This window comes from Festucalex cinctus, chromosome 11, assembly GCF_051991245.1.
Source record: "Festucalex cinctus isolate MCC-2025b chromosome 11, RoL_Fcin_1.0, whole genome shotgun sequence".
NCBI classification, from domain to species: Eukaryota; Metazoa; Chordata; class Actinopteri; order Syngnathiformes; family Syngnathidae; genus Festucalex; species Festucalex cinctus.
Window position 1 is genome coordinate 26,964,977 of NC_135421.1, and position 22,257 is coordinate 26,987,233.

The 22,257-nt window shown below is 40.4% G+C and overlaps 1 protein-coding gene across 1 annotated transcript in view; it reads right to left on the reverse strand.

Annotated features, from left to right (window-relative positions):
* hs6st3b (heparan sulfate 6-O-sulfotransferase 3b) overlaps positions 1 to 22,257 on the reverse strand; it is a 72,918-nt gene continuing 50,661 nt past the window's right edge. The window contains exon 2 of the mRNA XM_077537747.1: positions 1 to 1,555. Coding sequence (XP_077393873.1) covers positions 811 to 1,555 — 745 coding nt within the window. The 3' untranslated portion in view covers positions 1 to 810. The remainder of the gene's footprint in view (positions 1,556 to 22,257) is intronic.

Sequence of the window (22,257 nt, forward strand, 5' to 3'; positions counted from 1 at the left end):
AAAACCATCTCGCGGGCCGGATTAAACCCCATTGCGGGCCTGATCCGGCCCCCGGGCCTTATGTTTGACACCCCTGGTTTAATGGCAATAAAAATTACATTTAAGATCAACTTCCAAATGTCCCATGTTGATGAGTCAAGTATCCCTTTAAGACATTTTAATGCCAATAAGGACTTGTTTGGATTCATGGATTAACTCATTCAAACCCAAAAACGTGAAAACACGTTTTTTTTAATACTTTGTCAAACGGAATTACGTTTCTTTGTTTTTTTTTGTTTTTTTTTTTGTTTTTGTTAGTGTAAGAGCCTACAGAAGGCTTTGATGCAACTTCTGACATGAAGAGGCATCTTAAAGCAATGCTAGTTATTTAATGAAACGGCCAGCAGGTGGTAGCAGAGTACAAGAGATCAGCCAGGGCAAACAAGCTCTTTTTGTCAGTGTTTTCAACCGGAATGTGAATAATGATGAAGAAAGAAGAGACTCTAATCTTTCTTTTGGTAGGATCCATGTTTTGAAAGCAATAGAACACAATAATCTGTGGGCCTTGCAAAATCAGTCAAAATCCGGTAAAACAGCCGGGAGCGAATGGGGGTTGTTTCAGTGAAAATTGCTGGGAGTGAATGAGTTAAATGCCATTTTAAGGATCTGCGGGAACCCTGAAAAAGAACTGAAATATTGAAGAACTGCACATTCAAAAGTTTAGAGTGGTCAACTATAGAGATGCCGGTTGAAAAATAAAGTCACCTAAAAGCCAAATATCCCAACATTTTTGTGAGTAGCGCCCAGTGACGTTGAGTTCAGTTCATGGCATCACCAGCGAGCCACTTGGCTAGTGTAGTCCTCAGTGGTGCTAGCAAAGTCATTGTCCTCTTTCTCCAGGCTCTTGGAAACCTCCGCCCGGCGTACGGGCGGCCACGGCCTGGCCTGCTGCCGCTCGCGTATCCACCGCCGCTCCTCGCGCCTCTTCAAGCGCACCTCCCGGCGCTCCCGCTGCCGACTGAACTGGAAACGCTGCAGGAACAGGTCCTTGGCGTAGTCGTACAGCTGCACGTCCAGGAAGTTGAGCTCCTCGATGCGTCGTCGCACGGCCTCGCTCAGGTCCACGTTGGCGGCGCGCGTGCTGTTGATCTGCGTGAAGGGCGAGATGAAGCGCAGGCTGAACGTCCGCTCGAACAGGTACTGCGTCTTGCGCTGGAACTCGGTCAGGCCGTAGAAGGCCATGTTCTTCAGGTTGCTCATGGCGCTGCTCAGCAGGATGTGGTCGCGCTGGCTCTCGTTCATGGACGACAGGTTGTAGCAGCCCACCAGGCTCAGGTCGGACAGCATGCGCACTTGCCGGTTGTTGGCCAGGTTGGACGGGCAGCGCATGAAGTCGGCCAGGGTGACGCCCGACCAGTCCTCGCCGTTGTAGCAGGTGGGCAGCTCGTCCTGGGTGGGCGAACGGCCGTCGCACATGTGCAGCGCCGTCTTCCAGGTGGCGCCGCGCTGGACGTGCTTCCACTCGCTCAGGTAGCGGGAGACCGGGTCGCGCAGCATGGTGATGTAGTAGAAGTTCCTGAAGCCAGAGACAAAAACAAAGCATGCGGTGAGCCGGTCGGCGTCGTACGAGATGGCGACTGCGCGTCACACTAATCAGGAACGACTGCAGGTTGCTAAACAAAACTGTATACACGTGTGTGGGCTATACAAATGTTACTGGATAATTGGCGTCAATTCTATTTAAGCTGGAACTTTCCTCTGCCTTGTCAGGTATTCAAACCGCAAAGATAAAACCGTTTTTACTGTGGTAACAGCTTGTTAATTTAATAACCCCATAAAGCCTGGACCATACAGAAGCGTACAGCTGCCAATGTGGAGTAAAGAGCAAGTATGTTCGAACATACTTGCAAATATGTTCGAACATACTCGTAAATATGTTCGAACATAGTCGCAAATACGTTCGAACATAGTCGCAAATATGTTCGAACATACTCGCAAATGCCTAAAAAAATGGGTTTTGTTTTCACTCGCGCATGCGCAAATAATACCCCGGGGCATTATGGGAAGGTATGCTAACGTTGTAGCATGTAGCCTACAAGTACGTTTGAACATATTTGCGAGGATGTTCAAACATGTTTGCGAGTACGTTCGAACATATTTGCGAGTATGTTCGAACGTAGTGGATTTTTTTTTGTAAATAGAGTATTTATTTCTTTATTTTTAAATCAACTTTCACATATGAGTTTTGATTTGTATCATATTCGATACATCCGGTCACAATGCTTTAAATTCATCCATTTATAACTGTCAAAAATATAATTGTAAACAGACATATCAAACATGTTAGTATTTCCAAAAGACCCACGCGGGCACGGGGAGAACATGCAAACTCCACCCAGAAAGGTCAGAGCCTGGACTCGAACCGGAGACCTCAGAACTGGGAATCGGACGTGCTAACCACTCGACTACCGTGCCGCCCTGTATTTATTTATTCTTTTATAATTTCTGAAGTAGTAGTAGCATTAGCTAACTAGCACGATTAAGCTTCTTTGACCGATGGACAAACAGCAGTTTTATCATATGTTATCCAAGTCCAAAAAAAATGACCTGTTTGGTTGTTCCAAAGTTGAACATCACTATTTGTGGACTGTTTTTTATTTTTTTTTATTTTCATATTTGATGAGGAATTGAGAGTGCTTGTTGGCAGATGCCTCCTGTCAGCGACTGCTAAAGTTTCACAGACGCAAACACAGTTGGCTGCTCTGCTTGGGACTTGAAAGGCATGCAGAGGGGTGTTGTCTGAGTGCACTCCGCGGCCCAAAGGTCACCCGTGTGCACCATCAGCGTCAGCACGCATCAAGCTCAGGCCTTTTCTGTCTTGAGTGACGGCGCTGTAAACTTTCCCCGTCCCCCTCTTTTGGAGTCACTCTAGCGTGCTGCGGAAAGACGACGACGGGGCGTTACATCGAGGTTTCCGTGAAAGCAAGTCACATTGTCACAGGAAAGATTTCCCAGCAGCGTGTCGACAAGGAACTGAGATGAAGTTAATCATGAATCAATAATGACGAGGAGACAACCTCACCGTAATATTCTGCTTTAAAACAGAAGAGGAATATAGAATTGTTGTTTTTCCCTCCCCGAAGTGTGATTCTTTTCTTACAAAACCTGGATTTTGTCAAGCGTGAGGTGCGGAGTTAGGAACCAAACGCAAACAAGACACGGTAGTTGGGAAAACAGTTATATACAAAAATATAAAGTAACGACAAGCAACCTCCAACACATGGAAGAACCGCTTGCATGGAAGAGTTGAGGTAGGGGACCTCATGCTGCTGAGCAAAATCTCAGCTAACGAACCACAACGTACTGACAAAAGTGTCACTCAGAAACACCAGCTAGGGCAAGTCACAATTCTATGTGACAAAATAAAGGACTACTGAATACGTTCAAATGGGAGTGACTAGACAAACTAAGGGCAGGTAGTACAGGACCATTAGCAACGGCATAGTAACTGACACCATCATCGTCATGGGCGGCATAGCACCTGCATAGCAACTACAAATGGGGACAAGGGACATTACAACTGCATAGCAACCAAGTACAAAATAAGTGTGACTAAACAAAACGGGACTAATACATCATCATCATCATCATAAGGGAATAGCAACTGCAAATATCATCACAAGGGACATAGCAACTACAGAATAAGAGTGACTAGTGACAAAATAAGACAAATACATTACCATCATAAGGGACATAGCAACTGACAACATCAACATCATAACAACATGACCTCATGACCCAACTCAAAAGAGCCATAGCAGATTTAACCTGGATTTAAAAGTATTTACACTTGGGACTGACTCCTGACTTGTAACGTATTCCTTTTTTTGTGTGTTTTTTTTTTTATTTGATTTGATTTATTGAACATATAAACAAGCAAACAGCAGAAAAACAGAAATTAAAAAGAAAAGAAAACCCCAATAAAAATCATCAATCAATCATAGTTTACATGTTCAAAAGGGAGTAGGAAGAAGTTAAACACTTATCTAGTCCTACCCTTTTACTTTGTATATTTAAACTTATTTCATTATTAATACAATACTAGTTTACTACATCTGAGTACTGTGGCAGAGTAGATTATTATAAACTTTGTACATTATTTGTGCTATTTTAAACTCAACCAAGTCATAAAATGTCATTGTATTTAATTTAATAAATAGTGGATGTGTTGGTTTTATGTGCAGCATAACAGCTAAATGCTGCTTCACCACGTTTGCTTTGAAACCTGGGCTATCAAGGGCTTTCAAGGATTTTGCTAATAAATGTTGAAGTGAAAGGTCATCGACGTCAAGGAAGCTACGTTGCTACGAAGCTCGTTGTTGGTAGGAAGCGATTGAAAGTGTCATGGCTGCATGTTTACGTTCTAGCTCTTGCCGAGTGGTTAATTAAAAACGCAAGTTAACCAACAACGGAGGATCCCCCTTTCCATTTTGCCTCAATTGCTTCAAGACGCAATTAATCAACAACCAATTCCGTACAATAATTGGATTTTTGTACCTTTAATGATTACACTTCACCCGTTGCGGCATGAATGCCAATTCCAAAGGGACTTCCGAGTGCGACTCGATAAAGCTGCGGGTGACGTCACGGGTGACAGTGAGGAATATTACTGTCACGACCGATTTGGCGGACCGGCCACCAACCGCACACAGATACAGACATAGACGGCCGCACACAGACAGCCTCGCGTCGAACATTGCTCCGCAAAACTGACTCATGCGTCGCAAATGCACAATCCAGAAGAGACGCCGCGTTTCATTCCCAGTCGGCATCAGGGGCAACAGACAACTGCTTATTATTTGCCCATAATTAGCCCATAATGGCGCTGCCCCCTGCAGCCAAAGAGAAAAAGAGGAAGCAAAGAAGCGGCAGTTCACTCATCAAGCAATTGCAGCAAAAATAATCATAATAAAGGCATGACTACTGTAACTTAATAAGCAAATGAATGAATGTCCTTGCTCAGCAGCAGGACTGAATGACTGTGCGTGTGTTTGTGCTGTTTTGAAGTACCAGAGTGAGAGCAGTTTTATCACATTTATAACGTTTGCTTGATTTTTACATTTTCCACATGACGTTTACTCATTCGGAGCACATTTATGCTCCAGCCTATCACAGCTGACGTGAGGATGAGAGGCAGGTTACACCCTAGACCAGGGCTCAGCAAACGTTCCTATCAAAAGAGACATTTTAGGCCAAATAGATAACAAAAAAAAACAAAAAAATGTGTCTGGACAGCAAAACATTTGAAGATTGTAATGATGGAATCAGTGTGTTAGTGTTGGTTTATGCTGCACCATTACGGAAAAATTTGCAGCATCCAATATGTAGAGATTCATTTTATTCTACCTTTTGTCTTGTGTTTTTAGATTTTGGGGATTTTTTTTTTTTTAACTTTTCATGCTTCATTTTTTAAAAATACATTTTTAGTCCTTTCTGCCTTTCTGACATTTTTGGCAATTTTATGTACATATGGTAATTTTCTGCCTCTTCATTTTTTGACATTTTATGGCTATTTTTTATTTTATTTTATTTTATTGTTCTGTCTTTTTTTTGGCTATCAAATTTTTGGCAATTTTGCAGACATTTTATGGTAATTTTCAAGATTTCTTTTTTTTGTTTTTGGACATTTTATAGTTACTTTTTGAACATCTTCTTTTCTGCCTTCTTTTTTTTTTTTTATTAATTTGCTGCTTTTTTGTTTTTGCAATTCTAAAGACATTTTATGGTATTTTTCTGCTTTTCTTGTTTTGTTTTGGGACATTTTGTGGTTACTTTTTTTGTACCTTTTTTGAATCAATTCTCTAACATTTTTGGCAATTTAATGGACATTTTATGGTAATTTCCTGCTTTTCCTCGTCCTTTTTAGGACATTTTATGGTTAAGTTTGGACAGGTTAAGGTTATTTTTAAACCTTTTTCCATCTACCTTTCATTTCTGTTTTCCTGACAACAACTGACATTTTTTAAATATTTAATTAGTTTTTTTTTTATTTAATCATTAATTCATTAAAATATTTAATCTGAAAGAAATGTTTAAAAAAATATATTAATTAATTTTTACTATTTTTTTTTTGTAGCCACACAGGAAGGTCCGAACATAGATTTGAACCCAGAATCTCAGCGTTGTGAGCCAAACATGCTAACCACTGTTTATGCAGTCCTTTTTGCTTGACGTTCAGTTTTCAAAAATATCTGGAGCTCTTGAGTGAACTCAAAATCCGCTCACAATAATCATTTGCATCTTTAAAAACACCCTGCTGCGCACACACATTCTCCAGGATTTTAATGAGGAGAACTTTTAAACAGTTCCACATAGTAATTGTACTTCGTTCAAAGTGATCAACACCAATTTAACAGGAAAATAAAAATATGGCAGGCTTGCTAGCGTATTGTATTGATCTTATATCAGGAAAACGGACTTTCTAAAGTTTGTATAGTTGTGTGTCTGGACTGCCTGAGAGTCAAGTGTGAAATTCGTTGATGAAAAAAAAGTTTGTTCTATCAATTCATTCAGGTGCATCACTGTTCCTAATCGTCTACAAAATGCAGTTCGTATGTATGCAGAGCAGCTTGTTGGAAAGTGCTTAACACTCATTCACTGGCAGCCATTTTCACATTTCGCAATCCCTGTTCGCTCCCGGCTGTTTTACTGAATTTTGACCCATTTTGCAAGGCCCACAGAATATTGTGTTCAATTGCTATAAAAGCATGGAACCTACCAAAAGAAAGATTACAGTCTCTTCTTTCATCAGGAAAAAAGGTATGTTTCTATCTGTTTCCGTTTTGCAGCAATTAGCATTAGAAGAGAGCTAAGTTTCATCAGTTTTCACAAATCTATTCAAAATTCTTAAGTAATTGAGCTTTTTTTCTACATGGCCCTGGTTGATCTCCTTTGCTCTGCTGCCACCTGCTGGCCGTTTGTGTAATAACTACCATTTCTGCAACCGTTCTTTGCAGTTGAGAGGCTGCATCAAAGCCTTCTGTATGATTTAGTATAAAAAACAAACAAAAAAACGTATAAATACGTCTTTGGGACACTTAAAACATAAAAAAAAACTATTTACACGTTATTGGGAGCAAATGAGTTAATGGAAGGTGACACCCAGTGACAATATTTTAATGCATGTAAAAACGATTCCATTGTAATGTTGAGGATCGGCGCCGGAGGCCCAAATAGAGTCGACAAGTGAGATGACTTTCTTCAGCCTCACTTGACTCCTCCTGCCCTCTTTCTCTTTCCTCCTCCATGTCCGGCACACATTAGTGTTCCCTACGGATCCATAACCTTTTCTCAAAGGTTGTCACATTAATCACGCCGCTGAATTCGCTTGTCAATCTGCTCTTTCGCCACTGTTTATCTCCAGTCTCGCTCTCTTTCTCTCTCTCTCTCTCTCCGGGTGGGCCCTCGCTACCTGAGGCCAGTAATAACAGCCATCACTCTCCTCCTCGGCGCAAAGACTCGCTTGTTCTTGTTAGGAACTTGATGAGAGCGCGAGGAGACGCGACGCTTGGGCTGATTCTATCTTGGAGGACAATTTCAGGTTGAGATAGCGTTCTATTTTTAAGAGCATGACACAAAAGGCTGGAACTTAAAATGCTGCAAGGCGCTCCCTAGGAAACTAGAAGAAAATCCCCCCCCCCCCCCGGTGGTCATGAGTTCTATGGGGGTACAGGGTTAGTGAGCGTGTCATGAAGACTCGTACTTGTCAGCTACATGGCCACCGGGGTCGTTCCGGCTGTGCGCCCCCGATGCCCCGAGACGAGATCTGAGAGGAACGTCTGATAGCAGATCATGTCAGCTCAGAGACGACGCAGGGAAGGCCACGATTCTAATAAAACAAGCTTTTAGGTAACTAATTAGGGATTAATATTTTGGGAAAGTAGTCAGATTACAGATTGCAGGAGTGTTAAAATCCATCCATCCATCCATTTTCTTGACCGCTTACTCCTCACAAGGGTCGCGGGGGGTGCTGGAGCCTATCCCAGCTGCCTTTGGGCAGTAGGCGGGGTACACATTTTTTTGGTGTTAACTCATTTACTCCCAATAACGTATACATACGTTTATTTAATGTTGTAAGTGTCCCAAAGACGTATTTATACGTTTTTTGTTTTTTTATGCTTGATCATACAGAAGGCTTTAATGCAGCCTCTCAACTGCAAAGAACGGTTGCAGAAATGGTAGTTATTACACAAACGGCCAGCAGGTGGCAGCAGAGCAAAGGAGATCAACCAGGGCTATGTAGAAAAAAAGCTCAATTACTTACAATTTGAAATAGATTTGTGAAAACTGATGAAACTTAGGTCTCTTCTAATGCTAATTGCTGCAAAACGGAAACAGATAGAAACATACTTTTGTTCCCGAAAGAAGAGACTTTAATCTTTGTTTTGGTAGGTTCCATGCTTTTATAGCAATTGAACACAATATTCTGTGGGCCTTGCAAAATCATGTTTGCTTTGAAACCTGCGCTATAATGCTCGTATAAAGCAAAAAGGTAATATTAATATATTTAAAGCCAAGTTGTATCTTATGTTTCTTTGCAATTATTAAAAACAAATACAAGCAATTGAATTATTCAGCATTTCCGGAAGTTTACACTAACCAGTTTGTTAAATATACTCACAATTCCACCAGAACAGCAGCAAAAAGACAACCTCAACACGGAGCAGGAAGTAATCAATCACAATTCACGCTATTTACAATTTGCTGTCATGTGAATTTAAGTATATGGTGGACCATACTTTGGACTTTTTGATGAAAGCAATCAATAAATGACAGGCAGCATTTACGATTCACACATTTTTGTGTCGGGTGTTGGTTTCTATCCCCCATGAATAGTGAGGATTAACTGTAATCTAGTTCCATTATTCCCTTTTGGAAAACGTTTTTAAAAGCTTGACCAATCGTAGGACATGGAAGGTAAATACAGCTTCGGGCTAGCGTGCGAACACATTTTTAACTCGCATGGAAGTGGACTGTGCTATACTACTATACACTCCAAGTTCCCATTTCGTCGGCTTCTGTCAGACTAATAACGGTCAATTTCATTCAAATGATCCAATCAGGTGAAGCCATTCTTATGACTGTTCTTCAGGGGCGTATAACAATTTCACGGCATTCGTCACATTTCTTCCACACAAAGAAGCAAGGCCAGTGAGACCACAGGAAATAATCAGCTCACAGTTTTCTTCCTCTGCTCTCGGGAGTCAGAGGAAATTTCAATTTATAGCTCCCTGGGAAAGAAAGAAATCACTTTTTTTTTTCTTTTTCTTTTTTTTTGCTTTGTTCTGCCAGCCGATGAAATCCTTTATTGCATATTAGTTACTTCTTGTCCACAGCAGTGCCAAGGACAAAAGATGTCAAACTTGTCTGCTTTTTTTTTTTTTTTTAATTAGAGAGCATCCCTAGCAAAATAAATTTAAAAAAAATAATTAATTCATTAATTAATTAAAAAAATAAATACATATATAAATCAAATTTGATAAGTATCACAAATATCTTGTTTGTCCTATTTTGTTTATATTGACTTGAACGCCCCAAAAATCAACCAAATTCTCAAAAGACAAACATTTGAAAGTAACCGAACAAGTTACTATGACAGGAAGTGGTCTGGCAATTATCACCTGCATGCACAAATTGATTTTACCAAACATTTTCTAACATGCTGTACAATAGCAATTATACTTAGCACGTTTGCCTCATTGATGTTTTTTTTTTTTTTTTTTTTTCAATTGAACCACAAAAAAACATGGCTTAATTGTCAAGGAAGAAATAATGGCCACAAAGAAAAAAAAAAAAAAAAGAGTGAATATTTTGATCTGTGATCGATCGCCCCTATTGACCCTAACGGCAGAGACTCTCCACACTTTGCTTTCTAGCTACGGTTGCATGGAATCACTAAAAATAACAATCAATTGAGCAATTATTATGCCCATCCCTAACAAAAAGCCAGAATCGCTGTAGCTGTAGAACAAAAATCTGTCTTCTTGTAAATGTTCCTATTTATAGGTGAGAACAACAAATTTCACACGATATCAATGTTCTTCTTGATTTTGTACAAAAAAAGCACAAAAAAAAGCCGATATTCTCCACAGCCACAGCTGAGAGTTCAATCAGTCGTCACGGATATGCTCGGCTGTCATCACATCACACATGCACCAGCACTGATGTAACTGTCAAAGCAGAGAAAGCGCCAGGCAAATTGGCTTCATTACATTTTAACTATTTTCCACTTGAGACAAGAGAGCGGCCCCGTCGCTCCATCTCAGCGCGTGAATCGTACCTCCCCGCCGACGAGCCCGAGCCGAGGAACGCCGGGTCGCTCCGCTGCTTGACATTCACGGGGCGCGCGCCGTTTTCATTTTGCACAAAAAAAAAATAAAAAAAAATCGCCGCATATGACGGCAATTTAGCGCTCTCATTAAAAAGACATAACTGCCTGTGAACTTAATGGCATTTCCAAGTGAAAGATGGAGCCTTTGGAGTTTTGAAGATTGCATCTTCCAAATTGCTCGCGTCTGGGCTGTCTGATAGCCAACGGTTACAAGGGAGGTGTCATCTGCTTTCAGATGGCCGTCATGTTCTGCAACAATTCATTTCTTTTCAAGTTTGGCTTCCTCAGCAATCTTCTTTCTCATTTTGTGCTCTCCCAGATTAAAGTCATCAACGGTGTAAATCGCTTGCCGGCTTTGGGTGTGACTAGTCAGATCAGAAGCACTGAAGTCTGCCAGTCAACTTGTCAAGCTATGAATTGTTCGCCAACTCGCTACATCAAATGCACCATACCGGTCACACTGACAATAAAAATAGAAAACGAAGAGAAAACGAAGGGTCTCCTGGAGTTACGGACAGTGTAGAACAGACATAATAGACAGCACACTTCAATTTGAAGGTGTAACACTGTTTAAGACTCTACATTTTGATGCTAGTCTTGTTAGCATGTCTATGATGTTTCGCATTGGGTGTTGCATTAAGCTAGCACACTTAGCCATGTTAAGTATTCTAAGTATGTACGTAAGTATGTGTTCTGGTCAATGGGAAGTATAGTGGTGCCTCGAGGTACAAGTGACCCGACATAGAAGATTTTTGAGATACCAGCCATCAGTCGGCTGTTTTTGTGCTTTGACTTGCAAGCGTAACTTGAGACAAGAGTGCTGTATAGTGGCAATGTCGGATAGAATTACAGTAGTAACAATTCTTCAATAGAGGTTTCAAGTTAGTTATTGCCAGTCTTAGTTGAAGTTTACAGTCAAACGTCACATAAAACAGAGACAATTACAAGATGTGGATTTAAAACAACTACACAACTTAGCCTAGGGTGACCAGATTTTCAAAATTAAAAACCGGGACACTACAATTTCACTGAAAATCATTAAATTCTCACTAGGCACCATTTGGTCATCGGTGGTTGTGTAATTGCTTTATCTAATGCTAAATGCTACCTTGGTTTAGAGTTTGAAAGTGCTAATCACCTTTTTTTGCCCAGTCCCGGCAACTATTGGAAGATAGCTGTGCCGTTTATTACCAGTGCCAGTCCCGCATTGTAATATTGTAAATATGCTGCCAGAAAAGCTCAGCTTGCATTGGGTGTGACCGGCGACTGCAGCATTAGGCTAGTAGGACTACAGTTCTAGTTCAGGTATGACGAAAACACGCCTGTTAGTGATGAGATGTAGTTACGTATCAATTGCTATGACAACTGTGTGATTGACATACACATGGCCCAAACAATTTACTTGCTTACTGGACCAAAAAAAAACAAAACATCAACAAAAAACGGGACAACGACGGGACCTGTTGTAAAGCCGGAACAAAACAATAGGGGCTGGCAAAACCCGCCGTAACTCGGGACACAAGACTGCCCCACTTAAACCGAGACGCCTGATCACCCTCGCTTAGCCTTTTCTCCGCTTGCTAATGCTAATATCTTCGTGTGAGCAACAGAAATTTGAACACAAATCCACACTTATATGTGTGAATTGTCCTTTATACTGCATTTGGAACAGATTAATGGTATTTCTCACAAGGGTCGCGGGGGTTGCTGGCGCCTATCTCAGCTGGCTCTGGGCAGTAGGCGGGGGACACCCTGGACTGGTTGCCAGCCAATCGCAGGGCACACAGAGACGGACAACCATCCACACTCACAAGCACACCTCGTGACAATTTGGAGCGCCCAATTAACCTGCCATGCACGTCTTTGGAATGTGGGAGGAGACCGGAGCACCCGGAGAAGACCCACGCGGGCACGGGGAGAACATGCAAACTCCACCCAGGAAGGTCCGAGCCTGGACTCGAACCGGAGACCTCAGAACTGGGAGGCGGACGTGCTAACCACTCGATCACCGTGCTGCCCAATTCATTTCAGTGATAATAATTTAAGATAAGTGTTTTGAACGACAAGCATGGCCAAGGAACAAATAAAACTGTATTTCCAATGGTGACCTATAAAGGATGGAAGAATAACAGCACAGCATACAAAGCCACTGACTGCGGCGCGCTTTGCTCGGCTCCGTCGGTTCGTGTGGGTTGTCGGCGCAGGTGTTTAAATGCTTTACATCAGGGTTATCTGGCGCCAATCCTCACTTTAGCATCTCAACGGCGAGATGTCCTTGGCTGGCGCTATTGTGTACGCCGCGCTCTCTGCGACGCCATCTCCGCATCCTCGCTCCGTCCCGTTCCTCCCAGACAGATAAGAATAAGACTGCAGACATGCATTATTTGTAACCGATAGCATCCCTTAATGGTGTCTGCGATCCCCGTGGCAGCCCGTAATGGACCGTTTTCGAGATTCCCCGCGTCGCGTTGGGGCGTTTTGATGCTGACGGAATGGGGACGGGGAGTGTCACCCGGGAGCAAACTTGAAGAAGGATGGGACCTTTCATTTCGTCGTCGGGACGCCGCCGTCGCTCGCACTTCACATGACGCGCAAAAACAGAGAGCGCTTGTACCGAGAGTAGATAACAACAGGAGGGGAAATTGTCCTTCAAAGGAGAAACATCTCATCCTTCATTGCGGGAAACAAAAGGAAAGACGAAACAATGTCACACAGTTGAAGAAATGTTGCGCGGCTCGTACATCAAACAAATCCGCTGACGCCAATAATCCGAAAAATGACGAGTCCTCTGAGCTTATTTTCACCCCCAAAAAAAAAAAAAAAAAAGCATTGAAAAGAGTCTTTCACTATATAAAAAGGTTGTCAGGGTCACACAAAGAAGATATCGAATTACAGCACATTTAGCATCACTTATAACACTTGTTAAAATTATTCCGTTATGGGATGGCAGATCTGGGGCGAGCAGTTGCCTTCGACTCGACTACGATTTGCCATGCACATTGAAAACACAGTGAAAGGTTTTTGGACTTCAACAGGGGTGTGTAGACTTTTTATACTCGCCGTAAGTTTGATCAATGAATTGTCGTGCTTGTCGAACTGCACATTCTCTACATTTGAGCTTATTTTGAATCACAATTAGATTCCAGCGCTAATTGCAAAGTCGCAGATCAAAGTCGCAGACTGTGCTATTTCCTGCGGTCCTTTTTGAAGCGACGTACCAGGACACGAGCGGCTCGACGAGGCAAAAAATTCAATGCAAGCGAAGCTTCATGCATAAGAAAACGGCACAATAATTGGACAAGTTGTGCTGGGATGAGGAGAATAGGTCGGACGGGAATTTTGAACGAGCCGCTACGTCGGCGAGTGACTCCACGCTTTTTTTTTTTTTTTTAACTGCTCTTCTTGTCATTTGAGACCAATTAGATATTGTAATATGACAGCGCAATCCCCATTTTAACCACCATGGTGGAAATCCTCCTTTCTAATTACACCCTCTTTTTTTTTAATCTCAAGCCCCCGTCGCACGCTTTCTCTCCGAGAAACATCGGAGGAGGGAAGGCGTATCTCTGAATTAATAATACGGCCAGAGGAGCCACGCGAGTACACAAAGCTGGCAGTGGAAATCACACAGCATCAACATCACAATCACATCATGTAATGCCAAGGCTGAAGACACTGAGAGCATTGCATGCTGCCATGGGACCTTCGCATCCCATCAATCCGCTGCACACGCAATACAACTTTTCCGGTTTTCGGCCGTCGCAGTTCGCAGAGGGTCGAAAGAAATAAGCTCTTTTTGGTCAGCATCATCGTCACTAATAGGGGAAATACAGCAAAGGCGGTCTACTGTAGTGAAGTAAATGGGGATTATGATAGCAATGATGGCACTGCGTGATGCCTGCCGCTTGCTCTCAGAAGCGTTTTGGGCCATGCTGGGCCAAATGAGCGACTTGGTAAAAAGTCCATAAAAGCCACCCAGTGTCTGTAATGCATTTCTTTAATAATGTAACCATATTTGGAGCACACAGCACATCTAACAACTGATTACAAGTTTTATACAGTGGAACACTATCTGGTTCCGAATGTTGATCAACCTTCAATGCAATGAAATTTAGAATACAGTACATTTTTCCCATTTAAAAAAATAGAAGCTCAATTAGCCACTCTTTCATGTATTCTTTTTACATATGATGCTAATGCTATGTATGAATGTGTAGTCTCACATTTACAAAGTGCATCTCACAAAACTAGCACTGAACTAAAGATTTGTCACAATCAGGGTTATTATAGTTTTGTAAATTTCATTATAGTTACTTTTTATTTTGTTTTGAGTTGTGCTTTTTTTTTCATTTTAGTTACTTTTAATTAGTTTTCAGGCTCTGTTAGTTTTTATTAGTTTTAGCTATTTCAAAAATGCTTTGTTTAGTTTATTAGTTTTAGTATTAGTTTTTGTTTAAAAAAATGTGTAGTAATTGTGTGCAAGATTTGATAAATGCAGGACTGTCTCAGAAAATGAGAATATTGTGATAAAGTCCATTACTTTCTGTAATGCAATTAAATAAGCAAAAATGCAAAAATACAAATCAACTGAAATATTGCAAGCCTTTTTTTGTTTTAATATTGCTGATTATGGCATTTTTTTCTTTACTTGGTCTGAGGAAACATTCTCATATTTTTAGATAGGATATTTGAGTTTTCTTAAGCTGTAAGCCATAATCAGCAATATTAAAATAATTAAAAGGCTTGCGATATTTCAGTTGATTTGTCATGAATCCCGAATGTATGGCATTTTTACAGAAAATAACGGACTTTATCACAATATTCAAATTTTTGGGGACAGTCCTGTACCATGGTAAAAAAAAAAAAAAAAAAATAAATAAATAAATAAATAACACACTTCTGACCTAGTGTTACGTTTCAGCTGAATTAAATGAAAAAATATGCAAGGCGAGCCATTGGAGCCAAAAGTCAAACATGCAAAATTGTCAGCTAGGAGCGACGTCATCTGAAGGTGTATTTTGACAAATATAAAAAAATAAATAGATTTAAATCACATTTAAAATCAACCCCAATGGCTCATGTATTCAATTAATTACCAAAGACGAAAACTATGCCAGACCCTACTTTATATAAAAAATAATTAATGTTAAAATGTCTACTTTGAAGTAAATGTTAGCAAACTTTAGTGACTTTTGTAACTTGACCCATAACAAAACAACCATTTAGGGATCATTCCATGCCCCCTACATGATGACATCAGCAAAAAAATAGTTGGTTAACTCAATGGCTTCTCATCCTCTGTGACCTTGCCCCATCAATCACTTTTATTGCTTGCACTATGTTTCGAGACTATTAAATAGATACATGATGAGAGAAAATTATGCGGCCAACCCCCCCACAAAAAAAACGCAGCGGCGATCATGACACGCTTCTCGATGATTTTTTTTTAGATGAACCATGAGCAGATAACCCCAACTATCTTCAGTGCTTCTACTTCCTGCCAGGCCGCAACATAACAAATATGTTTAATCAAGAACAATGGAGCCGGTATTGATTTTATAACTAAACTTTTCAATCCTGAAAGAATGGACAGTCATTTCCACTGCACCCAATCCAACGCTTACTTATTACCTCGGTGGGGAAGGAGAGCGCAATAAATACGCTTTTACTGAAGTGCTACATGACTTTCAATTTCCTTTAATGCACATCTCTATTGGGCTCGGTTGTCACTGGGTGGAAGTGAAGGTGCCTATCCAGCTACCTTTTTATACATTGCATACTTTTAATACATTCCACTTGACTGAAAACTCCTTCCACTAAACTTTGTGGAGGTACATGGCAAGGACAGACAAGTGGAAGTTTTGCTGGATGGTGGGATGTGAATAGAGGAGGTCTTCGGTTTACAACGATCCAGGGGGTACTAAGTTTCGAGGTTGCACATGGCAATAAACTAGCTACAATGTGTCCAAGTTACGGTCCGGGGGCCATTTGCGGCCCACCATCCATTTTTCAGTGGCCCACGGCATATAATAAAAATGACATGATGTAAAAAAATAATAATAATAAAATGTATAGTAATAGTGGAAGTGGCCAGAATGAGAAGGGAAGCCGTCCAAAAATATAGATGCCACTACTAATAAATTGGCTTATATATTGTACAGTTTTCCTATATATGCAACAATACAAATAAACCATGTATGACTAAAATAACAATCAATCAATCAACAATCAAAAATTGTGTTTTTTTTTTCCCACTTTCTTCTCTATGGCAAGGTCTGATTTCTGAACATTATTGATCCTCAAGTAGCTGTTCTAAAAATGATGAATTTACTACAATGTTCTCTTTTTTTGGTTCTGAATGTGGTGATGGTATTTGGTTGCTGTTCAGTGCAGGGGTGGAACTAGTCTCGTGGGCTACAGGGCTGTCGGCCACCCTGAAATTTACTATTTACTCACTATTTTTCATTTGATTTTTTTTCTTTTTCTTTTTTAACTCATTCACTGCCAGTCCAGGACAAAAAAAAAATCTTTGACGTCTAAAACCGTCTATGGCAGTGAATGTGTTAAAGTTGGATGTCCGCATGTTTTGAATATTCTTGGAGACTACACAAAAGTTGATTTTTTTTTTAACTATGTGTAGTAAACGCTGCAATTTACTGTTGTTGCTTTAATACCAAGTTGATGCATAACGAAAAAGCTTTTTGCACATTGTTTTATTGCGTGTGCAGGAAAAAAATGATTCTTTGACGTCTAAAGCCGTCTATGGCAGTGAATGTGTTAAAAATGTTTTTCATACACATTTTTTTTTTTTACAATTAGGACTTAACTAGACTTAACTACTGCGTTAGTATAGGTTAGTGATAGACACATTTGGGCCACATCACCAATGAAAGGAAGTAAACAAAGGACTTCCTGTTTCCTTGTAGTAGTAGAGGCAAACTGGGTTGGTTAATTTGCCAGCTGGATCAGAACAAGGTCTGATTTTCAGAAGTTTCACCTTGGCAAACGACAACACTTGAATCAGTATTCCGTCCATTTTCTATGTCGCTTAGCCTTATGAGGGACATGGGGTGAGCTGGAGTCTATCTCAGCTGACTTGGGCGAGAGGCAGGTTACATCCCGGACTGGTTGCCAATCAATTACAGGACACATGAAGACAAAACAACCATTCACATGTCACATTCACATATATTGGCAAGTTTCAAGTAAATCTAATGTTCTGAAAATGTGGAAGGAAGCCAGAGTGCTTGGAAAAAAAAAAAAAACACTGGGAGAGCCGTGATTTGACCCTTAACTCTTTGACTGCCAAAAACGTTTAATGACGTATTCTAAAATCCTAACGAATGCCGCCAAAAACGTTAATTTACGTTTATATGACGTTTTTTTTTTTTTTCTCTCAATGGGCAGCGCAACGTCTTGTACAGCGTTGCCTTGTCACTAAACAAAAAATATTAGTGTCAAAGTCACTGTTGTGCCAAAAAAAATGTATCTTTTCACAAAAAGCTTGTTTTTCTCTTAATATTTTTGTATTTTCGCTTATGTCACTCAAATGACCTAATTTCAAATGGTGATTACTAAAGAACGGAATAAGGTAGAAACGTACTTTTTTTTTTTCTCATGAAAGAATGGAATCCAATCTTTCATATGGTATCCACCATATTTATGTCATCATACCGCACAATATTCTGTTTGCTTTGAAAGATGAGTGAAAATGCTCCAAATCGGCTGGCAACATTGTTTTTTTTTTTGTTTGTTTTTTTTGATAACGTTTGGCAGTCAAAGAGTTAACCTCCGAACTGTGAAGCAGACATGCTAACCACAAGCACATCATGCTGCCGAGTGGTAGTCCACAAACGCATTACCATAAGCTTCAAGGTGTTTCTAACATTCCGCCCATTTGATGTACCGTAGCTCATCGCTACGATGCAGCGCAACGGTAAATTGCGAACATATACGGCCGAACCGGCTGACCGGTGTTTAGACTCAAGGACACTTTGTCACATTCTCTAGAGGCGCTGGGGGCCAAAAGCGGTAACCTTCCAATTACAAGAGGTCCACAGCCACTCTACCTTATGAGCCCAAGACATGTAATCAAGCGCACTCTCGCAATGGCAGAGGCGGGTTTGTCGGGCGTGGCCCGACGTAGGAATTCCGTCGTCGATCATCCGAACGTCTCGGAGGGAGAACAGACCGGATTCAAACTGTAAGTCACGCCGTTATTCCAATTACAGCGCCGCTACCGTACAAGTACAAGCGGTCGCAATATGCTGCGTGAACTTCGAGCGCTCTTCACGTCTCAGCATGAACAGGAAATCCAAAGCGATCGTCGCAAATAATACCGCAAGACTCCCAAGGCTCCAGACTGCAATTTCGACAAGCACAAAAAGCAGCTTTTGCAGATATTAACTCTGTCAGTGTTTCGACAAAAGATGTGAGCGCTGGAGAGACGTCAGGTCTCCACTTGACTGAGTGAAAAAGTTTGTGTTACTCCCCACACCGTCCCTGCTTTCGGTACATGCCGGATGTTCACGCTTTACTTTTGCTCTGAAGCCTGTTCAATTACTGTCAAGGAAAAGGTCGACTCTGCTGTACTGTTTATTCTGCGGACTGAAGAATATAAAACACATAACTTGTCACCCATATTAAACGAGACCAGTTTGTGGTGTCTATTTAGGAGCTCCTTGTTATAGGTAATTGAAGGCTATAAAATATCTATGCCGGGTGCCAAAGGGTGACTCTACAAATGTATATGCGTTATTTACATATATTCTCTCTCTATATCAGGGGTGTCCAAACTTTTTCATTTGAGGGCCACATCTAAAAAATCAGAAGGACGCAAGGGCCACATAATGTTATGAAGCGAAATTGTATTTAGTCCTAAAAAGTGTACAAATAGTTTATTTGTTCTTTTGCATATTTAGAAAACTGTTACAGTATATAAACCAATTTATTTGTAATATGGCAGTAGAATTATTATAGTTTTGTTGGAATTTTTCATTTTTGTTTTTATTTTTTATTTATTTTATTTTTTTATAGTTACTTTTAATTATTTTTCAGGTTGGTTCTGTTACTTTTTTATTAGTTTTAGTTCTTTAATAAATGCTTAGTTTTAGGTTTTTTTTTTAAAATGTGTATTACTCATGCGCAACACCATGGGCGCAATGTCATTATTCTGGTTTATATCAAAATAAATCTACTAAAAGTCACATTTCAAATCATCCCCAAAGGCTCATGCATTAAATTAATGACCAAAGACTGAAACGAAGGACATTTTTGCTATAATTATAGTTCTATTTTAGTTTTGTAAACATAAAATGTAGTTCCATTTACTTTTCTTTTTTTAAAGGCATCTTCGCTTTTGTTTTATTTCATGAACGAAACAGTTTTTTTAGTTTTAGTGAACTAAAATAACCTTTAATAGCAATAGTGTTTTTCGACACCCTCCCTTCTTACTTTGACCGTCTCCAAACATTTTTGTTTTTATTTTGTTTGAACTGAGTCAAATGCCATTTTTAGCATATGTCTCGGGCCCCAAAAAAAATAAATAATGGACGGTGGGCCGCAAATGGCCCCCGGCCCGTAGTTTGGACACCCCTGCTCTATACGTTATTACATGTAAAGGTTCCAGGGTGATGGGGCTCTGATCCCTCATGAGTAAAAGGTATGGATATGAAATGGATGCATAATGATGGTCGGTTGGGCGGACGTTTGGGGGATACGTTAGATAAGAGCGTTCGGTGGGATTGTTTGATTTGTAGATTATTGTGCCCTTGTATTGACATATTGAGCTCTACTACGTGTGGATTTTAATCCATTAATCGTTCGTCCCTATGAGAAATTATGGAAAAGCAAGGAAATACAGTATATCTGATGTAAAAAGCTAGCTCTCTTTTTTTTTTTTTTTTTACTTGTGTAAAGGTACAACAAGAGAGTTAATGATGTAAGTAGCTGTCAAGACTCCCAGCAGCCTTCCTACGCAACATCAACCTGTCTGCCTTCACGCTCGCTACCTGCCGTTGAGCTCCAGAACCAAACTGCCTGCCTTACCAACTTCCCCCGGATCCAAACGCCCACCCGTTACGTTACAGACTGTGTGCCATGTTAAGTCGTTCGGGAGCACGGGAAGGACATCGCTTGAGCCGCAACCTTGCTCAAAGCACGAGGAGCTTTTTCGTTTAACGATAAATGCTCGGATGAAACGGCACAAGAGAGAATCAATTGCAAAAAAATTGCTTTATAGCAATCGCATGCTTTAAGTAAATATCAACAAACAAGATATACTGTAGGTCTCCAGCATCATTGAGTAAATGCCTTATGCAAAACATGTTGGCAAATTAAGCGATTAATTAAGCATAAATGCCTTTTCTAATGAGCCATTGTTGGAAAGCAGCTGCATGGCATTGCTTTTTTTTGTTTTTTTTAACTCCTTCACTCCCAGCCATTTTCACATTTCGCAATCCCGTTCGCTCCCGGCTGTTTTACTGGATTTTGACTGATTTTGCAAGGCCCACAGAATAATGTGTTCTTTTACTATAAAAACATGGAACCTATCAAAAGAAAGATTAAAGTCTCTTCTTTCATCAGGAAAAAAAAAAGTATGTTTCTATCTGTTTCCGTCTTGCAGCAATTAGCATTAGAAGAGAGCTAAGTTTCATCAGTTTTCATAAATCTATTTAAAATTGTAAGTAATTGAGCTTTTTTTTCTAGATGGCCCCGGTTGATCTCCTTTGCTCTGCTTCCACCTGCTGGCCGTTTGTGTAATAACTACCATTTCTGCAACCGTTCTTTGCAGTTGAGGGGCTGAATCAAAGCATTATGTATGCTCTAGCATAAAAAACAACAACAAAAAAACGTATAAATACGTCTTTGGGACACTTAGACCATTAAAAAAAACTTATTTACACGTTATTGGGAGCAAATGAGTTAATTGTCACAATACAATTGAAACATTGAGTGTTGAAACATTGTCAGACGTTAATTAATATATTCGAGCCATGTTGCCGTGCAGCAATTAGGTAAATAAAAGTTGAGAAAAAGACAAGGCTGTGAAAAAAAAAAAGTGCGAGCCAGACGTGAACGGAATGACCCGAGGCCACGAGACATGGAAGCGCATTTCAGCTGTCCGTCAGAGGAGCAGCTTAATCACCTCATCTGGATCCTGGATATTGGAGGATCAATTATTTACAACGGACTTCCTGGGGAGGGCTGGCGATGGATCAGCGCGTGTCTGTCTTCGAGGAAAAAAAGTCAAATGCAGTCTCTTCCGTCTCGTTCGGAGAATAAAGTCTTTTAGTCCTTGTAGTGGATCAACGAAAGAATTCTTGTCAGGACGGCTTCAAGCAGCACCGAGAGATTATTTTTGGCAGCAGTCTTAATTCCCAGGCCTATGCATTTCCTTTTTAAATTCTTTTTTTTTTTTTCCCCTTCATTTGTTCTAGTAGCGCTGTAACTATCAAATGACAAGATTTGTTATCCCCAAATGCGTAATAGTAATGGCTTCATGGTAGGGCTGCAAGATATTGGAAAAACATGCGATATACCTGCTGAAACATAGCGATATCGATATTATTGCGATATTTAACATGTACCTAAAGAAATTACATTTTTATTACCTAATGAAAGAAAAACATTTTTTCATGTGGCAAAATAAGCAACCTTGATGTAATCTTAGTTCATTAATTGTAATTATGACTTGATAATTTTCAACTATTGAATGGCGATGCACATTTTAGTTAGCATATGACTGGTCAAATTCATATCAAAAAAGCCTAAAATTCCATATAAAACTTATTGCATGCCTTTGCGATATGCATATTGCAAGGGCCAATATCGCAATATTGATATTTTTTCGATATATTTTGCAGCCCTACTTCATGTCAGGTGTGGGC